The sequence below is a fragment of the Loxodonta africana genome, chromosome 3 (genome assembly GCF_030014295.1).
Source record: "Loxodonta africana isolate mLoxAfr1 chromosome 3, mLoxAfr1.hap2, whole genome shotgun sequence".
Classification (NCBI taxonomy): Eukaryota; Metazoa; Chordata; class Mammalia; order Proboscidea; family Elephantidae; genus Loxodonta; species Loxodonta africana.
The window spans coordinates 45,352,634-45,372,061 of record NC_087344.1 but is presented as its reverse complement, the minus strand read 5'-3'; the positions used below and the strand labels follow the sequence as shown (position 1 = coordinate 45,372,061).

General features: G+C 43.1%; 1 protein-coding gene across 4 annotated transcripts in view; it reads right to left on the bottom strand.

The window, feature by feature from the left end:
- The window catches only part of LOC100662395 (6-phosphogluconate dehydrogenase, decarboxylating), a 216,956-nt gene that overhangs the window by 45,131 nt on the left and 152,397 nt on the right, over positions 1 to 19,428 (bottom strand). For 3 of the 4 annotated variants that reach the window (XM_064281262.1, XM_064281260.1, XM_010593128.3), the window contains exons 36-46: positions 16,166 to 16,280; positions 14,931 to 15,064; positions 14,033 to 14,094; positions 12,129 to 12,274; positions 11,700 to 11,939; positions 10,373 to 10,444; positions 9,249 to 9,370; positions 7,393 to 7,542; positions 6,829 to 7,021; positions 6,516 to 6,634; positions 1,545 to 6,016 (exon numbers count right to left, since the gene is read on the bottom strand). In XM_064281262.1, the coding sequence (XP_064137332.1) occupies positions 5,974 to 6,016; positions 6,516 to 6,634; positions 6,829 to 7,021; positions 7,393 to 7,542; positions 9,249 to 9,370; positions 10,373 to 10,444; positions 11,700 to 11,939; positions 12,129 to 12,274; positions 14,033 to 14,094; positions 14,931 to 15,064; positions 16,166 to 16,280 (1,396 nt within the window). In that variant the 3' untranslated portion in view covers positions 1,545 to 5,973. Of the gene's footprint in view, positions 1 to 1,544; positions 6,017 to 6,515; positions 6,635 to 6,828; positions 7,022 to 7,392; positions 7,543 to 9,248; positions 9,371 to 10,372; positions 10,445 to 11,699; positions 11,940 to 12,128; positions 12,275 to 14,032; positions 14,095 to 14,930; positions 15,065 to 16,165; positions 16,281 to 19,428 lie in introns of those variants that run through there. The other variant, XM_064281265.1, reaches the window with a different exon arrangement.

Below are 19,428 nucleotides of genomic sequence, written 5' to 3'. Positions count from 1 at the left end.
TCAAATACTTCCCTCACTTGGTTGTCATGAATCACTCCCATGGGTCACTACTCCTCTTGGCTGGACCTTCCTCTCTTCCTGACCTCTGAGTGTTGGGGTGCTCCAAGACATAGCCCTTCATGCTCTCCAGCTACACTCACTGCCCAGGCGTCCTCATCCAGACTCATGGCTTTACATGTCATCTTCGTGCTGATAATTCCCGAATGTATGTCTCCGGCCACAACCTCTCCCCTGAAGCCAACCAGTACATCCAACTGCCCCATCGACTACACAGTCAGGTGGAAACACGGATATCTCAAACTGAACATGACCAAAATCAATTCAGTACCATCCCTTAAGTGCTATTTTACCAATCTACTTCATCTTCGGAAACTGCAACCCTTTTCTTTTTGCTCAAGCCCAAATCCTCTGAATCACCCTCATTTCCTTTCTCTCCAACTCTACATTCTCTCAGCAAACTGTGGTAGCTCTTAACTTCAAAAGGTGTCCTGAACCTGCCCATTTCTTATCACCTCTGCTGCTCCTGCCTTAGTCCAAGCTACCACCACCTCTCCCTTGGATTAATGGGTAATAACCTATTTCTTCTCCCTTTGTCTACTCTGGTTCCCCATCCCACTGATTGCCAAAGTGGTCTCTTAAAAACACAAAAGGATCATGTTACTTCTCAAAAACCTTCACTGGGTGCCCACTTCACTCTAATAAAGCCCGAAGTCCTTACCTAAGCTCTAAACACTTGGTCCCCCTATTTTTGATGTCTTCTATTGCCCCTCCCCCCTCACTCCACACTGGCCTTGCCTTGCTATTTCTGGAATCTACGGAGGACACTCCTGCCTTCAGGGCTTAATTTCTTTGCCTGGAGCACTCTTTGTCCAGGGCTCTGTCTCACTTGTCCTACGTCCTCTGATTCAGGAGTTTGCCCAGCTGTCATCTTCTAGGACAGGCCTTCCCTAACCTCAGTCTGAAAAGGAGCTCCCTTCTCATCCCTCTGTAATCTTTTCTCCAGCTTTACTTTTCTCTGCAAGACTTACCATGTAATATTGTAACTGTGTTTCATGAATGTCCTCCTCCACTAGAATGGGAGGTCTTGTCAGTGGTGGACACTCAAAGGTTGTTAAGCAAATTGTTGCTTTCTGCCTGAATGCTGCTTCTCCCTCCCACCTTCTGTTTCCCCCCAGGTACCCAGGCCAGTAGTCCTTGCTGCCGCTCTGCCACAACAGGTACTTATTAAGCTGAAACGGTGAATTTTCAACCCCCCAAAGAATACTCCAGAATCGTTGGTAGGTACGTAAAGAGAGGCTTCAGGAGAAAGAAGACAAATCTCCCAATTAAAACAGTCACTTCCAGATTTGGGAGGGAGGCACTTTCATCCCCAAAGAAATGGCACCATATCAGCTTTCCTGATTATACAATAACCACTGTTTTGCACATCAGAAAGGAACATGGCACCATGACTTCTGCTTGGAATTTAATATCTTTGCAAGAAAAAAAATTCCTTGTGTAAATACCTTTCAAAGGGTGCAAGAATAAATGTACACTGAGAGCCCTTGGATGCACTGGCTGTACCTTTATTGTTTTTACCTCGTTCACTAACAGTTCTGTGATGCTAGGTTACCATACACAGTTAGATAATGTCTGCATTGCACACCTAAGGCTATACAGCAAAAGAACCAGAATTAGTACAAATACAAGAACTATATTTACATTCTGTATACTCAAGCTCCAAACATCAGATATTTACAAAATAAAACATGAAAATGAAAATCCAAAATTAATAGTGTACATTGTTGCTAATGTGCTCACCTCCTTCACTGGGGGAGAGATCAGTTTGCAAAGTCTTGGTTCAAAAAGGCCACTTATGCGTCATGGGTTTTGTTGTAGTGTATGAGGATGGCAACAAGAGACGTGACTCAACGAACAAGTACTTTAGAGCCACAGAGTCTAAGACAACACCCTAAATGTGAGAAGGCTGTGGGTTCCTCAGTCAATGATGCCAGAATACACAGCATGAAAAAAAGAAAAAAAAAAGATCTCTGAGACATGAAAAACAACACACGACAGCCAGAGTTTGGCAAGAGACCAACCTCAGCTCGGACTTTCCATCTGAGCACAGCCACGTGGCTGTGGGTTTTTAACATGAATTTTACACCAATTATAATCTCCTCTTTACATGATTGAAAGCTTTCCTCCAATTTCATAGGGCTCAAGTACTAATTCATAAATGGCCTTTTGAACAACAAATAATCTCTCGGCTGATATTTCAATTTACTAAGGAAGCACTAAGGAAGACGTTCCTGCTACATATAGTCACGGGCTGGCCACATCCTCCGGTGGATCCCATCAGCCACAGTGGACAGCTGCAGTGCACACATGTTAGAGTTCTATTTAACAGACATTCAGCAAACCTGCTGAGAGCAGCAGCAGAATTAGTCTTTTCTTTTTAAGGAGCAGGTTAACGATCACTTTTTTAAAATGGAACTGAAAAGAAAAATGAAGGACCCAAATCAGACAGACAGACAAATGGCCCCTGATACCGTACAGGAGAGCCTGAGTGGAATACAGCCTGAGGGAAATGCAGAGTACCGACAGGGGTTACACACAAAAGAATCCTGTCTTTTCCAGTCCAATGTGCAATTAATTATAGCTGTATAAATATACATACACCTTACAAAATTAAATATCCCTGTAAGTTAGGTGACAAGCAGCACTCGACAAAGTCTTTGCTTTGAAATATGTGCCAGGAAAAGTCATCATACTTTTAAAACCAACAAGACTTTTCGTAATGATTTAATTTATTCTGTAATCTAAAAAGAGCTGAAGAATCCATGTAAAACATGAGTAGTTATGTAAGTTCTATGTAGCTAAAGGAAAAAACAAAAAACAAGCAAAAAAAACCCAAAAATGACACTGATTTCTTGGTTGGGAAACCACTCGTAAAAGAGCATTGACATCTGGGGCCCGGCCAGCTGCCAGAGCGGGCGTCCCCGTGCCTGACTGTGTGCCTGACTGTGTGTGTGGGCTGGCTGGCCCCACGCACAGTCCTGGCCTGAGGGCTGACTGACTCCCAGGCTGGTGCACAGAGACAGGAGGCTGTGGTATAAAGCCCTGCTGTTCTTGGGCAGGAGAAAGGAGGGCTGGGGGAATTCAAGGGAGAAAGGGATGAAGTTTTATAGCTAACACTCTTTCCTCTTAATTTATGTGAGAGTTTTCTTTCCTGCTTTTTAATATTTTCCCCGTTTTAGGCACAAATAAATATGAAACCACCTTTAAAGGAAATTTAACTTTCCTGCCTAGTCTATGGCCACAGCTAAACTTCCTGCCACAGACCCTCTCTGACAGCTTCAAAGTGGGAATGGCCTGGCATAGAGACGCCACATCAATTCTGAAACTGTTTCAACTTCAGTCTAAAAACGGGCCCCTAAAGGACGAGGGGCGCCAACAGGGGCTGTTTGTACCTGTCTGCTGCACAGAGATTGCTCATACCTGTCCCAGTGCCCCTGTGGGACACTCATGTCCTGCCGCCACCTCTGCTTTGTAACAAGCCTTCTCCGGGCACATTACAGACAGTTCAGTCTGGCTCGTTCTAATATCCGACACCTTCAAAGCAAAGACTTTCTAAGCCAGTATTGAGTTAGAAGACAAACCCAAAATCATTTCAGTGTATCACATGGTTTTACTCTCTCAGCCTTCTCCAGCTCCCCTTGCCACAGACACGTATCCTTCTACTAGACTTCATAACAGCAGCAGCATCTGTCATTTCATTTGAAAAGTAACCTTCCAATTTCATCTTCATTTCCCTGAAATTAGATTTAATTCAGCCCAGGAAGCTGTCTCTAAGCACCGACAGATCCTGGTTTGATATACACCAGAAGAGCATATTGTGTCCATTAGACAATGAAGAACCCTCTAACTACATTAAAAATCTCACACTGCTTGGAAAACAAATAATATTACAGTTAAAAAAAAAAAAATTAGTGACCTATAATTTAAAGAAAGGAAGAAAGTTAAAAAAAAATTCCCCACAGAGTTTTTACTCATTACTTTCCCATCAGGTCAGCATGTGGCATCTACCCTTTCTGTTGCTAAGCTCTCCGTGATTCACTTTTTCTCTTCTTTGCAAGGCGGTCATAAGGAGTGAAGCTGGGAGACCTGTTCTGCAGAGACTAGCCCACCAGGAGGTTAGAAGCTAGGGTCTGGGTGGTGAGGAGCTTCCCTAGCAGCTACTCTGCAGGGCACACGCCCATGGCCTCTGCTGCCTGAGTGGAAAATCATCCCGTTTCCCATCACCTGAGAGTCAGTAGCCTCAAGGCTGAGAAGCCCTGGTCCTCCACTAAGTGGGCACATGGGTACTTTCCTAAATGTCTAAAGGATGGTGAAACAGAGAGGTTCGAGCAAGGAAGGTAAACCAAACCCAGTTAAGGAAGGTAAAGGATGGTATAAACAAGGGAGGTAAAGGCTGGCAAAGTAACTGAAGAACCTGAAGGCCTCTCCTCTATGTCCTTCCTGTAGAATTTACTGGCAGCTGAGAGAAAAAGTATCTTCCCCAGTGGCCTCTGGAAGCCAGATGACCTGGCCTGTCAGAGAAGAAGACACTGTCAGCAGTGAGCTTCTTCCTTTCTCTTCTGGCAATACTTCCACACTCATGGAGAGGAGAAGGGTAACGCAGGAGAGACAGGAGGGGTGCAAGCAGAAACTAAACACCTGATACCAGGGCCAGGGCTCAGGTGGGCCTCTTCTGTGCCTCCAGATGCTTTCCTTTTTTTTTAAAGTGGTTGTAGGGGGTTGGCTTTATTTCTGAGATCCATAAAGCAGAGCCTGCCTACCATGTTTATTTATGAGTACAGGGAGACTGCTTATTGTCCTTTGACAAGCATCACTGACCACTGGATTCCGAGTGAGACTTCCAAGTTTATACTTGAAAGCTATGCTTCTTTGATCTTAGTGAGCTCCAACAATCACAAAGTCCCTACTCAGCATTATATAATTAAGACAATGACCATTAAGTTCATCACCAGCAAGTGAAACACTGCCCTCTTGTGGGATATTCGTGTATGACACTGCACCAATTTCAAACCACGACCACCATCCCGAATGCTGAGGGCAGAATTTAGAAACTCCGTTAAAAGAGCCTCCCTCTGAATACAGAGACGAGAGAGACACAGTTTAGAGGAATCTGTGATGAACTGTAAGCATCCTACTAACTGCCTGCCCTCATGCCTCAGTGCCAAATTCTGTGGTCCTTTTGAAATAACCAGCAATGCTCTTGGCTCTTCCCATCTTACAGGGTCAAGAACAGCCACTGTTCCCAGGCACTAAGAGGTCTTCGCCTCTCACTTGCACTAAATGAAAATTCCATAACCACGTTCTAAATGAGCCCGAATTTCAGCTCAGAGAAGATAACTGTCCCATTTCTAAGCTCAGCACAGCTTTTCCCTGAAAGGAAATGCAGGGATTAGCCAGGACAAAAAGGGACAGAGGGTTTTTTTTCCTCTCAGTTTCTAAAAAGGTCAGATGTCTCCTCCTTTCGTCTCTAAGCCACCCAAGGAAAATTAAAATGAAATCACCATCACAAACAAGAGAAAAGAAAAAGATTATTATGTAGTTGTCTTTAAAAGACAGACAAAGATATCCCAAGACAGCAGTACAGACACCAGAGGTGGTTATAATGGGGACCTATCATACAAAAGGAAGTCAAAATACACCAAAGTAATTTGAAGATTCACTGGATCCCCTTCTGTTTTTTTTTTTTTTTTTGGTTAGGCCACATGCTACTAACAAGATTCTCACCACAGGAAAAAAGAAAGGAGTACAGAGCAATGGAGATGGGGGACAGGAGAGCTAGAAAAAGTGCTGGACGAGGAGGGAGAGTAGTTCAGCCACAGGGTTACATACAAGAGCAACTGTCACGAATCACAAAAACAATGAGAGGTAACACTTTCTTTATGTCTCGGAAGGCGACTGAGGGCCGCAGCAGAGTCAGTATTTCAGCTGGCTCGTGCGTCTGCGGGAGAGTTTTGACCTGTGGGAGATAAATGAGATGGCAGGATCAGAAAACTGGACTCAGGTATTATTCTCCTCACGGGTCTTTTTCCACTGTGGCTCCATCCTTTAACTGCTTCTTCCTAGTCCACCCTGCAGCCCCAGGCCTCTGGGTGTGCTGATAGGCTGTGGTCTCCTCCACCCTGGGGACTCTGTGACACAAGGCCCTCGGAGGATCTCTTGCAGTTGGATATTAGGAAATCATTAGGGTATTCATGATCTTCCCTCCACTTAGACCCCCAGACCCAGCTACTGCCCCTTAAGAATGAAAAGGTGTAAGTGTGCCCAGTCTCCTTAATGGTTCGGGACACAAGATGACACCTTAGGAGAAGCAGAGGCCCCATTACCACCCTACAACCACACTTACACTCCTGTCCTTCCTCTATTTTAAACCTGTTTAGAGGAATAATTCCTTTCCTATTTATGCTGATGTCCCTGAAACCAAAAGCCAAAGAGAGAAACACTGCAACAGCTCTTACCGTATCGTGCCAGCAAGGAGTGGGTTAAAGGCATATAACCAGTCGTTCATGTCCTTGTCATTGAGAGCCTGCAGGAGGACCCCACGGTGCTTTGTGCACACGGCAAAAGTGTTAGGTGTCTGAAAGAGACACAGGTAGATGAGAAAATTACTACAGATACTGAGCAATGTGGACTACCTGCCATATTCATGGGGCATTCAGCCCTTCGAACTGAAGGCTCAGAGACCAGATTATGAAGGATCGATTCTGCATTACTCAACAGGGTTCTCTCAAAAGGGGAGGGCGCACGTGGCAAGGGACAGCCAGGACTGACCTTCACCATGGCCTGCTGGTCCTCGCTGTATTCCACCTGTGCTGTGGACAGGTTAATGATTCCACGCTCCACTGGGTCTTTGTCACTGTTATAGATGAAGACGTATGGGCGACGGACCACAACAAAATGTTTAGCCCAGTTGCTGGAATGTGGCTCCTTGAAATTCAGGTATCCTTTCTTAGAGACCACTGAGCTGAGAAGGACAGGAACAAAAGAAGTTAGTTTCTCACAAAACAAAATGGTCATGAGCTAATGACCATCAAACTATGTCTGGCCTAGGCTAAGCCCCTGGAGTCAACAAAACAGGTGAATGATCTATTAGGCCTATAATCTTCCCTGCCAAAGTAATGCTGCAAAGGACCACAAAGTGCCCCAGCAACATGCTATGCCAGGGTGCAGAAGGCATTCTGTTACAACTGGAGCAGAAAGCCCCCCAGCTCTTTTGCCTCAAATTCAATTGGCGTTAGACTATAATAATGACCTCTTGTAGAAAAGCTGAAAGTAAATTCTTCTTGCCGATTTATCTTTTTTATACCTCACATCCTTGGTCACCACAGTACTCACCCAGGTCTAATTTCTTCAATATCTGGAACAAGATTGAGAAATTCATTTTTTCCCGCTCGGGCCAAATAGGGTGTTTCCACAGTTGGGACAATCTGAAACTGTTCAAATTCCAGGCAGGGACTAGAGGCTCGGGAATTGGCTTCTAGTGTCCTTTAAAAGAGAGAGGTTAGGAGGAAGCAAGGGGTAATAATAAGAGGCGGCTCAGTTAAGGTCAATGCATAATGTATTGAGCCATCCCACCAGGAGGCACACAATGCCTCACCCTGAACACCACGGGCCTTGCAAACACTGGTTTCAGAGAGCTCAGCACAGGATACAAGCTGGTTTCACGAAGTTAATTCCACATTCAACTGGTGTCATCCTTTCAAAGCTAAAAAAGGAAACTGACAACTGATGACCACGAAGTCACAGTCTCGCAGTCTCTCATTCTGTTCTGAAGCTCTCTGAAGAAAAGTGCCTGATCATGAACGCCCTATTTCTTTCTGTTTCTCATTAGTCATGTGGCCACACCTAGGGCCATGGTTCTCAAAGTATGGTCGCTGGTCCAGCAGCATCAGATCCACCTGGGAACTAGCCAGATACTAAAATTCTCAAGCCCCAACTCAGATCTGGTGAATCAGAAACCCTGGGTGGGGCCCAGCCGTATGTGCTTTCACACACCTTCCAGGTGATTATGATGCTGCGAAAATGTGAGGACCAATGGGCCTAGGGAATGGTGGGCAGAGCAGACAAGGCGGAAGGCCTGGCTCCTGAATGACCATGTAAAGCAGAGCTGCACCACGACCTGCGAGATGATGAGGACTGCTCTGTGGGTGAGAAATCAATCCCTATACTCTGTGCTATTAGGTATCTTTGTAGAGCAGCTTAGCCTAAGGAATTGTATTTCCCTGATTCTCTGGGATTGGGATGCATCTTACAAGCGATGGCATATCACATTTTAGTTGGCAATGTTTTTTTTCTTTCTTGCCCAAAAAAGCCAAACCAAATCTGTTGCTGTCAAGTTGATTCCGACTCATTGTGACCCTGTAGGACAGAGCAGAACTACCCCATAGGGTTTCCAAGGATCGGCTGGTGGATTCAAATTGCTGACCTTCTAGTTAGCAGCCGCAGCCCTTAACCACTGTGCCACCAGGGCTCCTCTTCTTTCTTAGTGGCACATAAAATAATGTCTTATGGGCAATGGCATCTTAAATTTAATGAAATTACCTGGCTGTGTATTTCTTTCCAGCCAAATCTGACTGTCAGTGTTGGTGTAGTAAGAGAGTTGGGTGATAACCAGGTGGGTTTTGCCAGGTAAACGTAACGAATGGAGACAGGGGCATGATGAATTGGGTAGTGACTATAATGATGAACCATGTGCTTTGTTATCTTTAATTTTCTTTCTATAGATTTTTTGTGTGTGGTTATCATCAAAATATTTTTCCTAAGATGGGAAATGTCTGATAATATGATTCGGGGACAAGCAGGCGTGGGTGTGGAAGGACAAATGAGTGGAAAGGGGTAAGAAGAGGAGTCATCAATGACTTGACACCAAAAGAGAATAAGGTATGGCTTAAGAGGCAGACATGAATCCCAGCTACTGTGTCCCTCTGGTTTCTCAAGGCAGTGCTGGTGGCATTTTGGGTGGGTAAGTCTTCTGTGTGGGGCCTTCCCTTGAATTGCAAAACTTTTAGCAGCCCTGGTCCCACCCTCTACCCAGTCACTGTCACATCAAAAAAACGGCTCCCTCGCATTTCTCAATGCTGCCTAGGAGGAGGGTGCTTTGTCTCCCCCGACGAGAACCACTGAGTTGGAGGAAGGCTGACATCTTCCTTGATTCTTAGATCAGCTTCTCGCAGTGAAATCTGGGTACTTACTTCTGATCTGAGGAGTTGCTCCTCAAGTCAACCAGAGAGGGGCAGGTGGATGAGGGAGTGAGGGTAGCACTGCTGAAACTAGACTCAGAGGGATCCCGTCCAATTGGAGAGATATCAGACAACTGGAAACAAAAGGAATACAGCATGCGAGATTCAGGTGAAGCAAGCTGCCTTTGCAATAAGGGGCTTTAACAACAAATGACCTTGCTTTATTTATAAATATGCTTCAGAAGGTCATTCAAGAAAATAAGCTTAAAATAATTTATGGCCTGAGTGCCACATTAGGAATCAAGACATTTACAAAAGAGTGAAGGCTGGCTTTTTATATTGCTACTGGCTTTGTGCATCAGTGAAATGATCCTCAACATGCTGAGCACCTACTAGGTGCCAGGCTCTGTCCTAACAATACGGCAGAGAACTTGCCCCCCAGAGCTTGTATTTTAGTGGGGATGGTAGACAAGCGCTTTAAAACACGTCAGACAATGGTAAATGCTATGAAAAAAATAAAGCCAGGATGGGATTAGAATGTCAGAGAGTTACTGGATTTACATACGGTAGTTAAGGAAAGCTGCTCTAAAGCAGTCATATTTGAGCATCAATCATGGGAATATCTGGAAAAAGACCATTCCCGGCAAAGGCACAACTGCGCAGAGAGGTAGGAATAAACTTGCAGAGACTGAAGAACAGCAAAAAAGGTCAAGGTGACTAGAATATAGTGAATGACTCGGAAGTTCTTAAAACTGTTCACCTGACTTTGTTGAAGGCAACAAAATTTTATGCCACCAAGAACCTGAGACAGTCCTTGGACCTGTCATACAATGACATATCACCTTCCTACCTCCTAAGATATTCTTCTCCAAGGGATTCAGGGGAATGCTAAAATGTTTCCACTTGACAATCACCCTGAGAGATTCATATGAGTACTTTTATCTCTGGAAGCCAGTGTCCTGACTCTGAAAAATTAGAATAAGTACAACGGTAGACATGTCATAAATTCTCCAATACGATGATCTGCCCACCTTCAGCCACCTAAAAGCCACACCATCTGGGGAAAGGAGATCAGAGCGGCTCTGAAGAAACCAGTCACCAACATGCTGGCTGAAAACCAGAGTCAACGCACTCACCTTGCCATCACTGATGCTGCCGTGCACCTGGTTGAATTCTCGGTTGAAAGTGTGGGTGAGAAGTTGCAGGCACTAGGGAAGAGAAAGAAAAGTGCAAACTGAACATACACTTTCAATGGCTAAACGAATGTGTGGCAGGGAAGGGGGAAGAGAACAGCACTGAGATCCACGACAGAGGTTGTGCGTTGCCTAAACAACCGTTCACTAAGCATATAGCAAGGAAGTCTGGCATATGCTTAATAAAAACCATAGTTTAGGAAAGTGCTTAAGAATGCAGGAGCATCCCTTTAATTCTCCATTCACCCTGGTACTAAAAAGGACGTTGATCTCTGTGAGTTCTGTATGACACCACTTCCTAAATAAACTAGAAGCCCTTCAATTACTAAAAGAAAGCAAAACAAAAACACAGAAAACCCTCTCACGTCTCTAGTTGCTTTTCAGTCAGAAGCCCAGAAATCATACACCTGGGAGTCGCCCTCAACGCACCTCTGCCGACTCCTGCTATATCTACTCAAAGAGTGTGGATTCTACCTTCTGAATGTCTCCTATGTGATCCCCCTTGCTCTTCACCCCACATATCACTGCCTTAGGCTAAAAAACCTTTATTATTTCTCATCTGGATTACTGCAATAAAGAGTTCTCCCTGCCTTTGGTCTATTTCTTTAACACTAACCCACCCTGTGGATTGCTGCTTCAGATTTTCAGACAGATTAGCAAGATCTCTAAACTACAACACCTGTTTCAAGTATTCAGTAGTTTCACATCACTCCCAGGATGCAATCTAACCTCTGCAGTACAGTACACAGGCCCCTCATGATCTGGCCCTTGCCTATCTGTCCACTCCATCGCATGGCCCTCCCCCCATGAGCTCCCTAACACGGTCAGACAGGAGACCACTGGCTGCCCACCCCCCCCCCAAAGGTCAGGTTTCAAGTTGCACTCTGTGGGAGGTCTCTCCTCAGGCCCGGCCCCCAGCGTGTTCTATCCACCCCTCTATCACCTTCTGTGGGAGGTCTCTCCTCGGGCCCCCACTGCATTCTATCCACCCCTCTATTGCATCCTGTGGGAGGTCTCTCCTCGGGCCCCCAGTGCGTTCTATCCACCCCCTATCGCATTCTTGTCACCCACCAGTCTAAGCTTTGTCCCACTAGTCTATGCACTTACTAAAGGTAAGAAATGTGTCTTATTTAATTCTATGTCCAGGGTGTGAACAGATGCTTTGAAACAGAGACCCTCAAAGAAAGGTGTTGAGAATGAAAAAACTGAAAGTCTCGCTCACAGAGCCTGACGACAGGAAAACACTCAACAAGGAGGAACAGATTCTCACCTTGGTTGCCAGCTCTTTCTCTCGGTCCACTAGGCTTTCAATGTCTGCTGAGTCATAGCCACTGCTCTCACTGGGTGTGATGGCACTTTCAAAGGTGGTGGTTGAGATCTGAGAGGAGATGCTGGTGGAGGTGCTGAGGGTCCCACTGCTGAGGCTGGGAGAGAGCGAATCACTCAGGGATTTGGGGATGCTGTCACCAAGTCGCTCACGCAGTAGAAGGAAGTGCCGAGTTTTCTCCACCTGAGAAGATTAACACTAATTCTTCAGCAAACAAAAACCTCGGTAAGGCCTTAAGAAACAAAATATCATGCCCCCATTGTGACTGAAAACTAAAAAGCCAGGATCATGTGGAGAAGAGGGATTTAAGCCTGATAATTTGGGACTCCTGCCTGAACGTGCTTGCATTTGAGCATTCCTGCCCTGGGATACCTCATGGAGGAGCTCCAGCTTTTCTAACTCCCACTGATGCTCAAGGATGAGGCTGTCTCCGCGGGGCCGCCACCCCGCTAGGTTCTCTTCTCCCCGCACGTATGCCACTGATGTATCCAAGATTTTCCTCCTCCTCCTTTGCATGCCTAAAACAAGAGGAAGTAATTTCTTTTTCCAGAGAAAAATCTAATTCAAATTTTAGCTCAAGATGTATTAATAAGTCATATACGTGGCAAGCTAAGACAATCTGGTCTCAAAATACATGGGATTTTGTTTATTAATTAAAACTTCACCCCTTTTTTAAAAAAAAAAAACAGAACAGATTTGCTGGTCTGACAGAGACTGGAGAAACCTCAAGAGTTATGGCCCCTGGATGCCTTTTAACTCAGTACTAAAGTCACTTCCAAGGCTCACCCTTCAACCAAAGATTAGAGGGGTCTACAGGACAAACAGTGGAAACCCTGGTGGTGTAGTGGTTAAGTGTTACAGCTGCTAACCAAAGGGTCAGCAGTTCGAATCTGCCAGGCGCTCCTTGGAAACTCTGTGGGGCAGTTCTACTGTCCTATAGGGTCGCTATGAGTCGGAATTGACTGGGTTTATAGGGCAAACAATAACACACATGAGGAACATGTTTCGTAGTTACAGGTACATCAGCCCAAAAGCAAAGATGAGAAGGCAGGAAGGGACAGGAAACCTGGACAAACGGAAATAAGAAACCTGGGGTGGAGAAGGGGAGAGTGTTGACACATTGTGGGGTTGGCAACCAATGTCACAGAACAGTTTGTGTATTAACTGTTTAATGAGAAACCATTTGCTCTGTAAACTTTCACCTAAAGCACAACAAAAAAAAATTATGACAATCTAATACTTATTGATACTGTTCCAATTAAAAAAAAAAAAGTTCATCCCTTTTCCTCAAAAGCAATTCTCTGAACTTTAATAATTACAAAGACTTCAATGCAACTTGAGAAAATGCTTATGGTATTATGTTAGGTGAAAATATACATAAATTAAATACTCGGTACACTATGATTCGAAATAGATAAAAATACACCCATACAAAAACAGTGGGAAAGGAACACACACACACGCAGTAGTTCGGTTGGGACAGCAGATCACAGATGCCCTTTGCCCCTTCATTTCCCATGTGTTTTTTAAATATTACAGTGGTTACACATAAAACATACGAATTTATGTTAATTTAAGAATTCCACAAGGAACTATCTTGACACTATAATTAGCTGCTATTGGGACTTGGATGCATACTCAAAGTCTTCTTTTTTATTTAAATCTTACTTGTGGGAACCTGACCTCTTTTCCCTATGTATTTCCTAAAATGACTCAAACTCACACTAATCAAATGTTTAAAACTAAACTCCAGATTCTTACTCATGTTCTACAAGCAGAGAAATACAAAATGCTGCTACAATCCACAGAGCTAGAGGAACAAAAGCAGTCCAAATAGAGATTAAAAAGGTCACAAAACCACTCCGACTCAATAATTTGTCCTTCTGCAGCACTGGAGGTTCAAATTCTAGTTTCACAGCACCTGTGAAGTTACATGCCAAGTTATCTTTGGGGCAAAGATGGGGAGAGAAATGTTTATGAAATTTTCTAAGACAATTCTAATTCACTCAAATTTTTAATAATATTCCATAGCCCAGCAATACTTGTTCAATTTAGTTTTTATACCTGTATTGCACGTCATAAACTAAACCATACTGCACCTCTAAAAAAGGTAGCTCCCACCATCAATACCACTAACAAACTAGCTCATAAAATGTACATGATTTCTAAAAGATTTTGTATCTATCCTAAATGGACAGACCCTCCAATTTTTCAACACAATATACCCTGAACATATGCAATGGTAACTCTCACCTCTTGGATCCATAAGAGCTTACCTGGACTACCCGTGTCTGCCATCTTGCATAAACTGAGTTCATAAATTCCAGTGACTCGATTGCTATTTGAAGAAAAAAATAGAACAATTGTATAATTTCTTACAGCACAAAAACTGAAAAATCTCAATTCTCTCTACCTAAAACACTGTGTCCTCTGTAGGGTCTATAATCTACCTTCAATATAACTACAGACATTTCTTAAAAGTCACTGTTCTTTTCCTATTCTGAATTAATAAGTGTAGCTTCTAGAAGGAGCCAGGTTTCATCTCAATCTTTTGAACACTTCTATTTCAACAGGATGAATAAAATAGAATGACAAGCTAGGAACTTTGTAACACAAATGTGAAAACTAAACATTTGCCTTTTCTTACTATAAGAGAGAAGGTCTGAGGGAAAGAAAGTCTAGACTATAATGAAATGACAAACATCAAATTCTGGGGAGGTGTAAGTTACAGGAAGGGGTACTTAAGAATCTCTGATTGTACACTAATATATATTTTATTTTTTTAAGGTAGGCGGCAGTGCACAGGTATTCACTGTATTATTCTTGATATACTTTTATATATTTTAAATATGAATAACAAATCTTAAAAAGAAGACAATATCAGTTATAATCTGTTAGAGATAACAATAATGACATGTAAAAGAACATTTAGTTCCTACAAAATTGCTTTGGCAATGTTCACAATGTAACATTCCTTCCTTTATTCATTAATTCATCCACCCATCAACATTTTATTAAATCCCAACATACAAGTCACTGCACTCTAGGTGTCAGTTACCAAAATGGTTTATAGATAGTAAACTAACCATGAAATAGCAAGCCAGGGTACCTGGAGGGGTGCTGACTCTATACTGGAAGAGCAAACTGGAAACTAAACTTGTCTCAAACACTTACGAGTCAGGGGACTTCGAGTAGCCACTGCCAAAGAGGCTGCGCAGAGAGCGTGGTGGTGAGATCTTGGCGTCTCGGGAGTAGAAGACCATGCAGACATCCTTGGTAATGACAGCTGGCTGAATGCAGTGATCCAGCTGAAAGCAGATAGGAAATGTGCCCCGATGAACAGGCAGGTAGTGCACATATGATCAGCCCTTGCACTGCCATATCTGGAAAGCTGGTCTGAGATGTGGGGGCTGGAGGACTTCAGATCTACTCATCAGTTAAACAGCAACTCCATGGATAACTATGTGCAAGGCTAGGTGGTATCCCTTGCAGATGCATTTATTTTTCTGTAGTAATAATAGCTAATACTTATTGAGAACACCCACTCCTCACTTGACAACATGGTTAGGTTCCAAAGACCAGGCTGTTATGTGATAATTGGCACGTGAAAATGGAGGATGACCACATCAGATCACAAAAATGGAGGATGATTATGTCATTGCATAACTGCCAAATCTCATCATTACATAACTGCCTAACCACTGAAAATCATGGCCCAGCCAAGTAGACACATAACCATTACAGCCAGCGTTACTGTCATCTTGCACCTCAGTGTTCATTACTGCCAGACTTATGTCATTAATGTGAAAAATGGTCAGTGGATTTTTTTACTACTGTCATAATGTGAAATGTTAGATAAAGAGACAGTCGATCAGTGAGGAGCGGGTTATTTATTATATGCCAAGCACTGTTCTAAACTCTTATATGACCTCTCAACAGCTTTCTAAGATAAATGCTATTAACCACCCCGTTTAATAGATGAGGAAACTGAGACACAGAGAGATGACATACCTTGTCCAAGGATACACTGGCAGTAACTGGCAGACACAGATTTGAACTCAGACAGGCTAGTTGCATGGTCTGTGCTGTTAATCACTACCAACCTCTGTCCACAACTTATGAAAACAAGAGGTGACAATGTCTTTAAAAATCATACATTCTTTGAAGAATAGTGACTAGGCTTCAAAAGCTGAAGCTTTAATAAAAGTCTTGTGACTCAAAATAGAGAATAGGAACAGATCTACCAGAATCAGAACAGTCAGCAAAGTGTAATAAAAGTAAGTGATTTAAGGATGTGGAGGAAGAAAAGAGGACAACAAAGTCAAATCCTCCTGACCATTTTCTGCTGTAACTTGCCCTCTGATCAAGGCTGACCATTTTGCAGCAACTGAAGCCCTGAGGCTCCTCACCTCTAGGTAGGCCGACAAAGTCATGTAGATCTTTTCTCCATAAGGTGTCACTCGGTTGAGGAGGAGGGAGTTATGTAGGGAGCTGTCCCACACGGCCTCAAAACGGTAAAAGGTCCTAAGGTTGGAAAGATAAGAGGGAATCGTTCAAAAGAAGCTAAAGTTACCTTGGTCCAGGTATTGTCATTGTCAGTAATGACACAGGCTCTTACATAAACCAACACTTTAAATTTATCAAATTCTAATGACAGAGAACTCATCTCCCAGGAAGAAAAGGTAGGTCCCTCCTTTCTTCTGCCCCCACCATCACCAAAGAGCACTCAGCTGTGCTAGCTTTTGACAATACTGCCTCAGCCTATAAAAATAGTGAGATCAATCAAACGGTTTAAGATGAAAGGGATAAATGAGTATGGATAGAAACTGAAAGAAAAAAGAAAGACTAAGTAAGCTGTCCTGTCAGTCAATGATGGGAGCAGGAAGCAAACGCGTAGTAATTTGTAAGCTTCAGTCTTCACATTAAAAGAGATCTAAACTGCATAAAATCTATTTCTGTTGAGCCTCAGGAAAGTCACAAACATATCTGGGAGAGCCTTATTTTAAATAGAACAAAGGGTTATCCCTAGTGGATGTTCCAGTAAAAGTGAACGATTTTTAACACCAAAGCCAGACAATCCTACCGTTTGTTAGTTTTCCAAAATTCCATCTGAAAATAAATCTTTACATTTAAATAACAACCAGATGCTTAATTTAATAGACACCCATAAACTCTTTTTTAAAGTTGTTTTGATACCTGTTTTTCCTGCTGGTAAAAAACCACAACCCCTAGTTGACATTATAACTTCCAGTTCCTGAAGTCGCATCTGAATTACTGAACTGAGTTCAAAAGCAGCATTATACAGATCAGCTCCAACTCTGCCCAACATTCTCCCTCTCAGATCCCTTCTCAGTGTTGGGACAACACCATGGACACCCCAGCAGGGTGGATTTTCCATCACAACTAGCTCCCTGCAGATGTTATACAGCTCACCTGATTCAACTTGAGTTTTTGCACACTTGGTTCCCTGCTCAATACGTTCCTCCTTACTCTTCTAAAATGGTAACCTCACTATGCTGCCTTTTCTAGATTTCCTACAACAAATGGCTGGCATATCCTTTCTCTCAAAACATTTCCATTATCTTCCACCAGACGCTACCACAGAAAAAATTTATCAATTTTTAAAAGTGAACTCCTTGATCACATTTCATTTTCCAAGTACCAGTGTGTGAAGCCTGGTCATTTCATTTTGTAGCTGCTTCAGGAGCTAAGTCTGGCCTTTTTTTTTTTTTTTAATTTTTGTAGTGTTTTAAGTGAAAGTTTATAAATCAAGTCAGACTCTCACACAAAAATTTATAAACACCTTGTTATATACTCCTAATTGCTCTCACCCTAATGAGACAGCACACCCTTCCCTCCATTCTCTCTTTTCGTGTCCACTTAGCCAGCTTCTGACCCCCTCTACCCTCTCATCTCCCCTCCAGACAGGAGATGCCAACATAGTCTCATGTGTCTACTTGATTCAAGAAGCTCATTCTTCACCAGTATCATTGTCTATCCCATACTCCAGTCCAATCCTTGTCTGAAGAGTTGGCTTTGGGAATGGTTCCTGTCTTGGGCCAACAGAAGGTCTGGGGACCATGGCCTCCGGGGTCCTTCCAGTTTCAGACCATTAAGTCTGGTCTTTTTACGAGAATTTGGGGTCTGCATCCCATTACTCTCCTGCTCCCTCAGGGGTTCTCTGTTGTGTTCCCTGTCAGGGCAGTCATCAGTTGTGGCCGGGCACCATCTAGTTCTTCTGGTCTCAGGCTAATGTAGTCTCTGCTTTACGTGGTCCTTTCTGCCTCTTGGGCTCATAATTACCTTGTGTCTTTGGTGTTCTTCATTCTCCTTTGCTCCAGGTAGGTTGAGACGAATTGATGCATCTTAGACGGCTGCTTGCTAGCATTTAAAACTCCAGACACCACTCTCCAAAGTGGGATGCAGAACGTTTTCTTAATAGATTTTGTTATGCCAATTGACTTAGCTGTCCCCTGAAACCATGGTCCCCAAACCCCCGCCCCTGCTATGCTGGCCTTCTAAGTGTTCAGTTTATTCAGGAAACTTCTTTGCTTTTGGTTTAGTCCAGTTTGCTGACCTCTCCTGTCCTGTGTGTTGTCTTTCCTTCACCTAAAATAGTTCTTATCTACTATCTAATTAGTGAAAACCCCTCTCCGTTCCTCCCCCTCTCGCAACCATCAAAGAATATTTTCTTCTCTGTTTAAACTATTTCTCCAGGTCTTATAATAGTGGTCTTATACAATATTTGTCCTTTTGCAGCTGACTTATTTCACTCATCATAATGCCTTCCAGATTACTCCATGTTATGAAACGTTTCACAGATTCATCACTGTTCTTTATCGATGCGTAATATTCCATTGTGTGAATATATCATAATTTATTTATCCATTCATCCATTGACGGGCACCTTGGTTGCTTCCATCTTTTTGCTATTGTAAACAGTGCTGCAATGAACATGGGTGTGCATATATCTGTTCGTGTAAAGGCTCTTATTTCTCTAGGATATATTTCAAGGAATGGGACTGCAAGATCGGTTGGTAGCTCTATTTCTAGTTTTTTAAGAAGTGCCAAATCGATTTCCAAAGTGGTTGTACCATTTTACATTCCCACCAGCAGTATATAAGTGTTCCAGTCTCTCCACAACCCCTCCAACATTTATTATTTTGTGTTTTTTGGATTAATGCCAGCCTTGTTGGAGATGGAATCTCATTGTAGTTTTGATTTGCATTTCTCTAATGGCTAATGATCGTAAGCATTTCCTCATTTATCTGTTAGCTACCTGGATGTCTTCTTTAGTAAAGTGTCTGTTCATATTTTTTGCCCATTTTTTAATTGGGTTATTTTTCTTTTTGTAGTTGAGTTTTTGCAGTATCATATAGATTTTAGAGATCAGGTGCTGATGGGAAATGTCATAGCTAAAAACTTTTTCCCAGTCTGTAGGTAACCTTTTTACTCTTTTGGTGAAGTCTTTGGATGAGCATAAACCAAAAACCAAACCCACTGCCGTCGAGTTAATTCCAACTCATAGCAACCCTATGGATGAGTATAGGTGTTTGGTTTTTAGGAGCTCCCAGTTATCTGGTTTCTCTTTTGCATTGTTAGTAATGTTCTGTATACTGTTTATTGCATGTATGACGGCTCCTAGCATTGTCCCTATTTTTCTTCCATGATC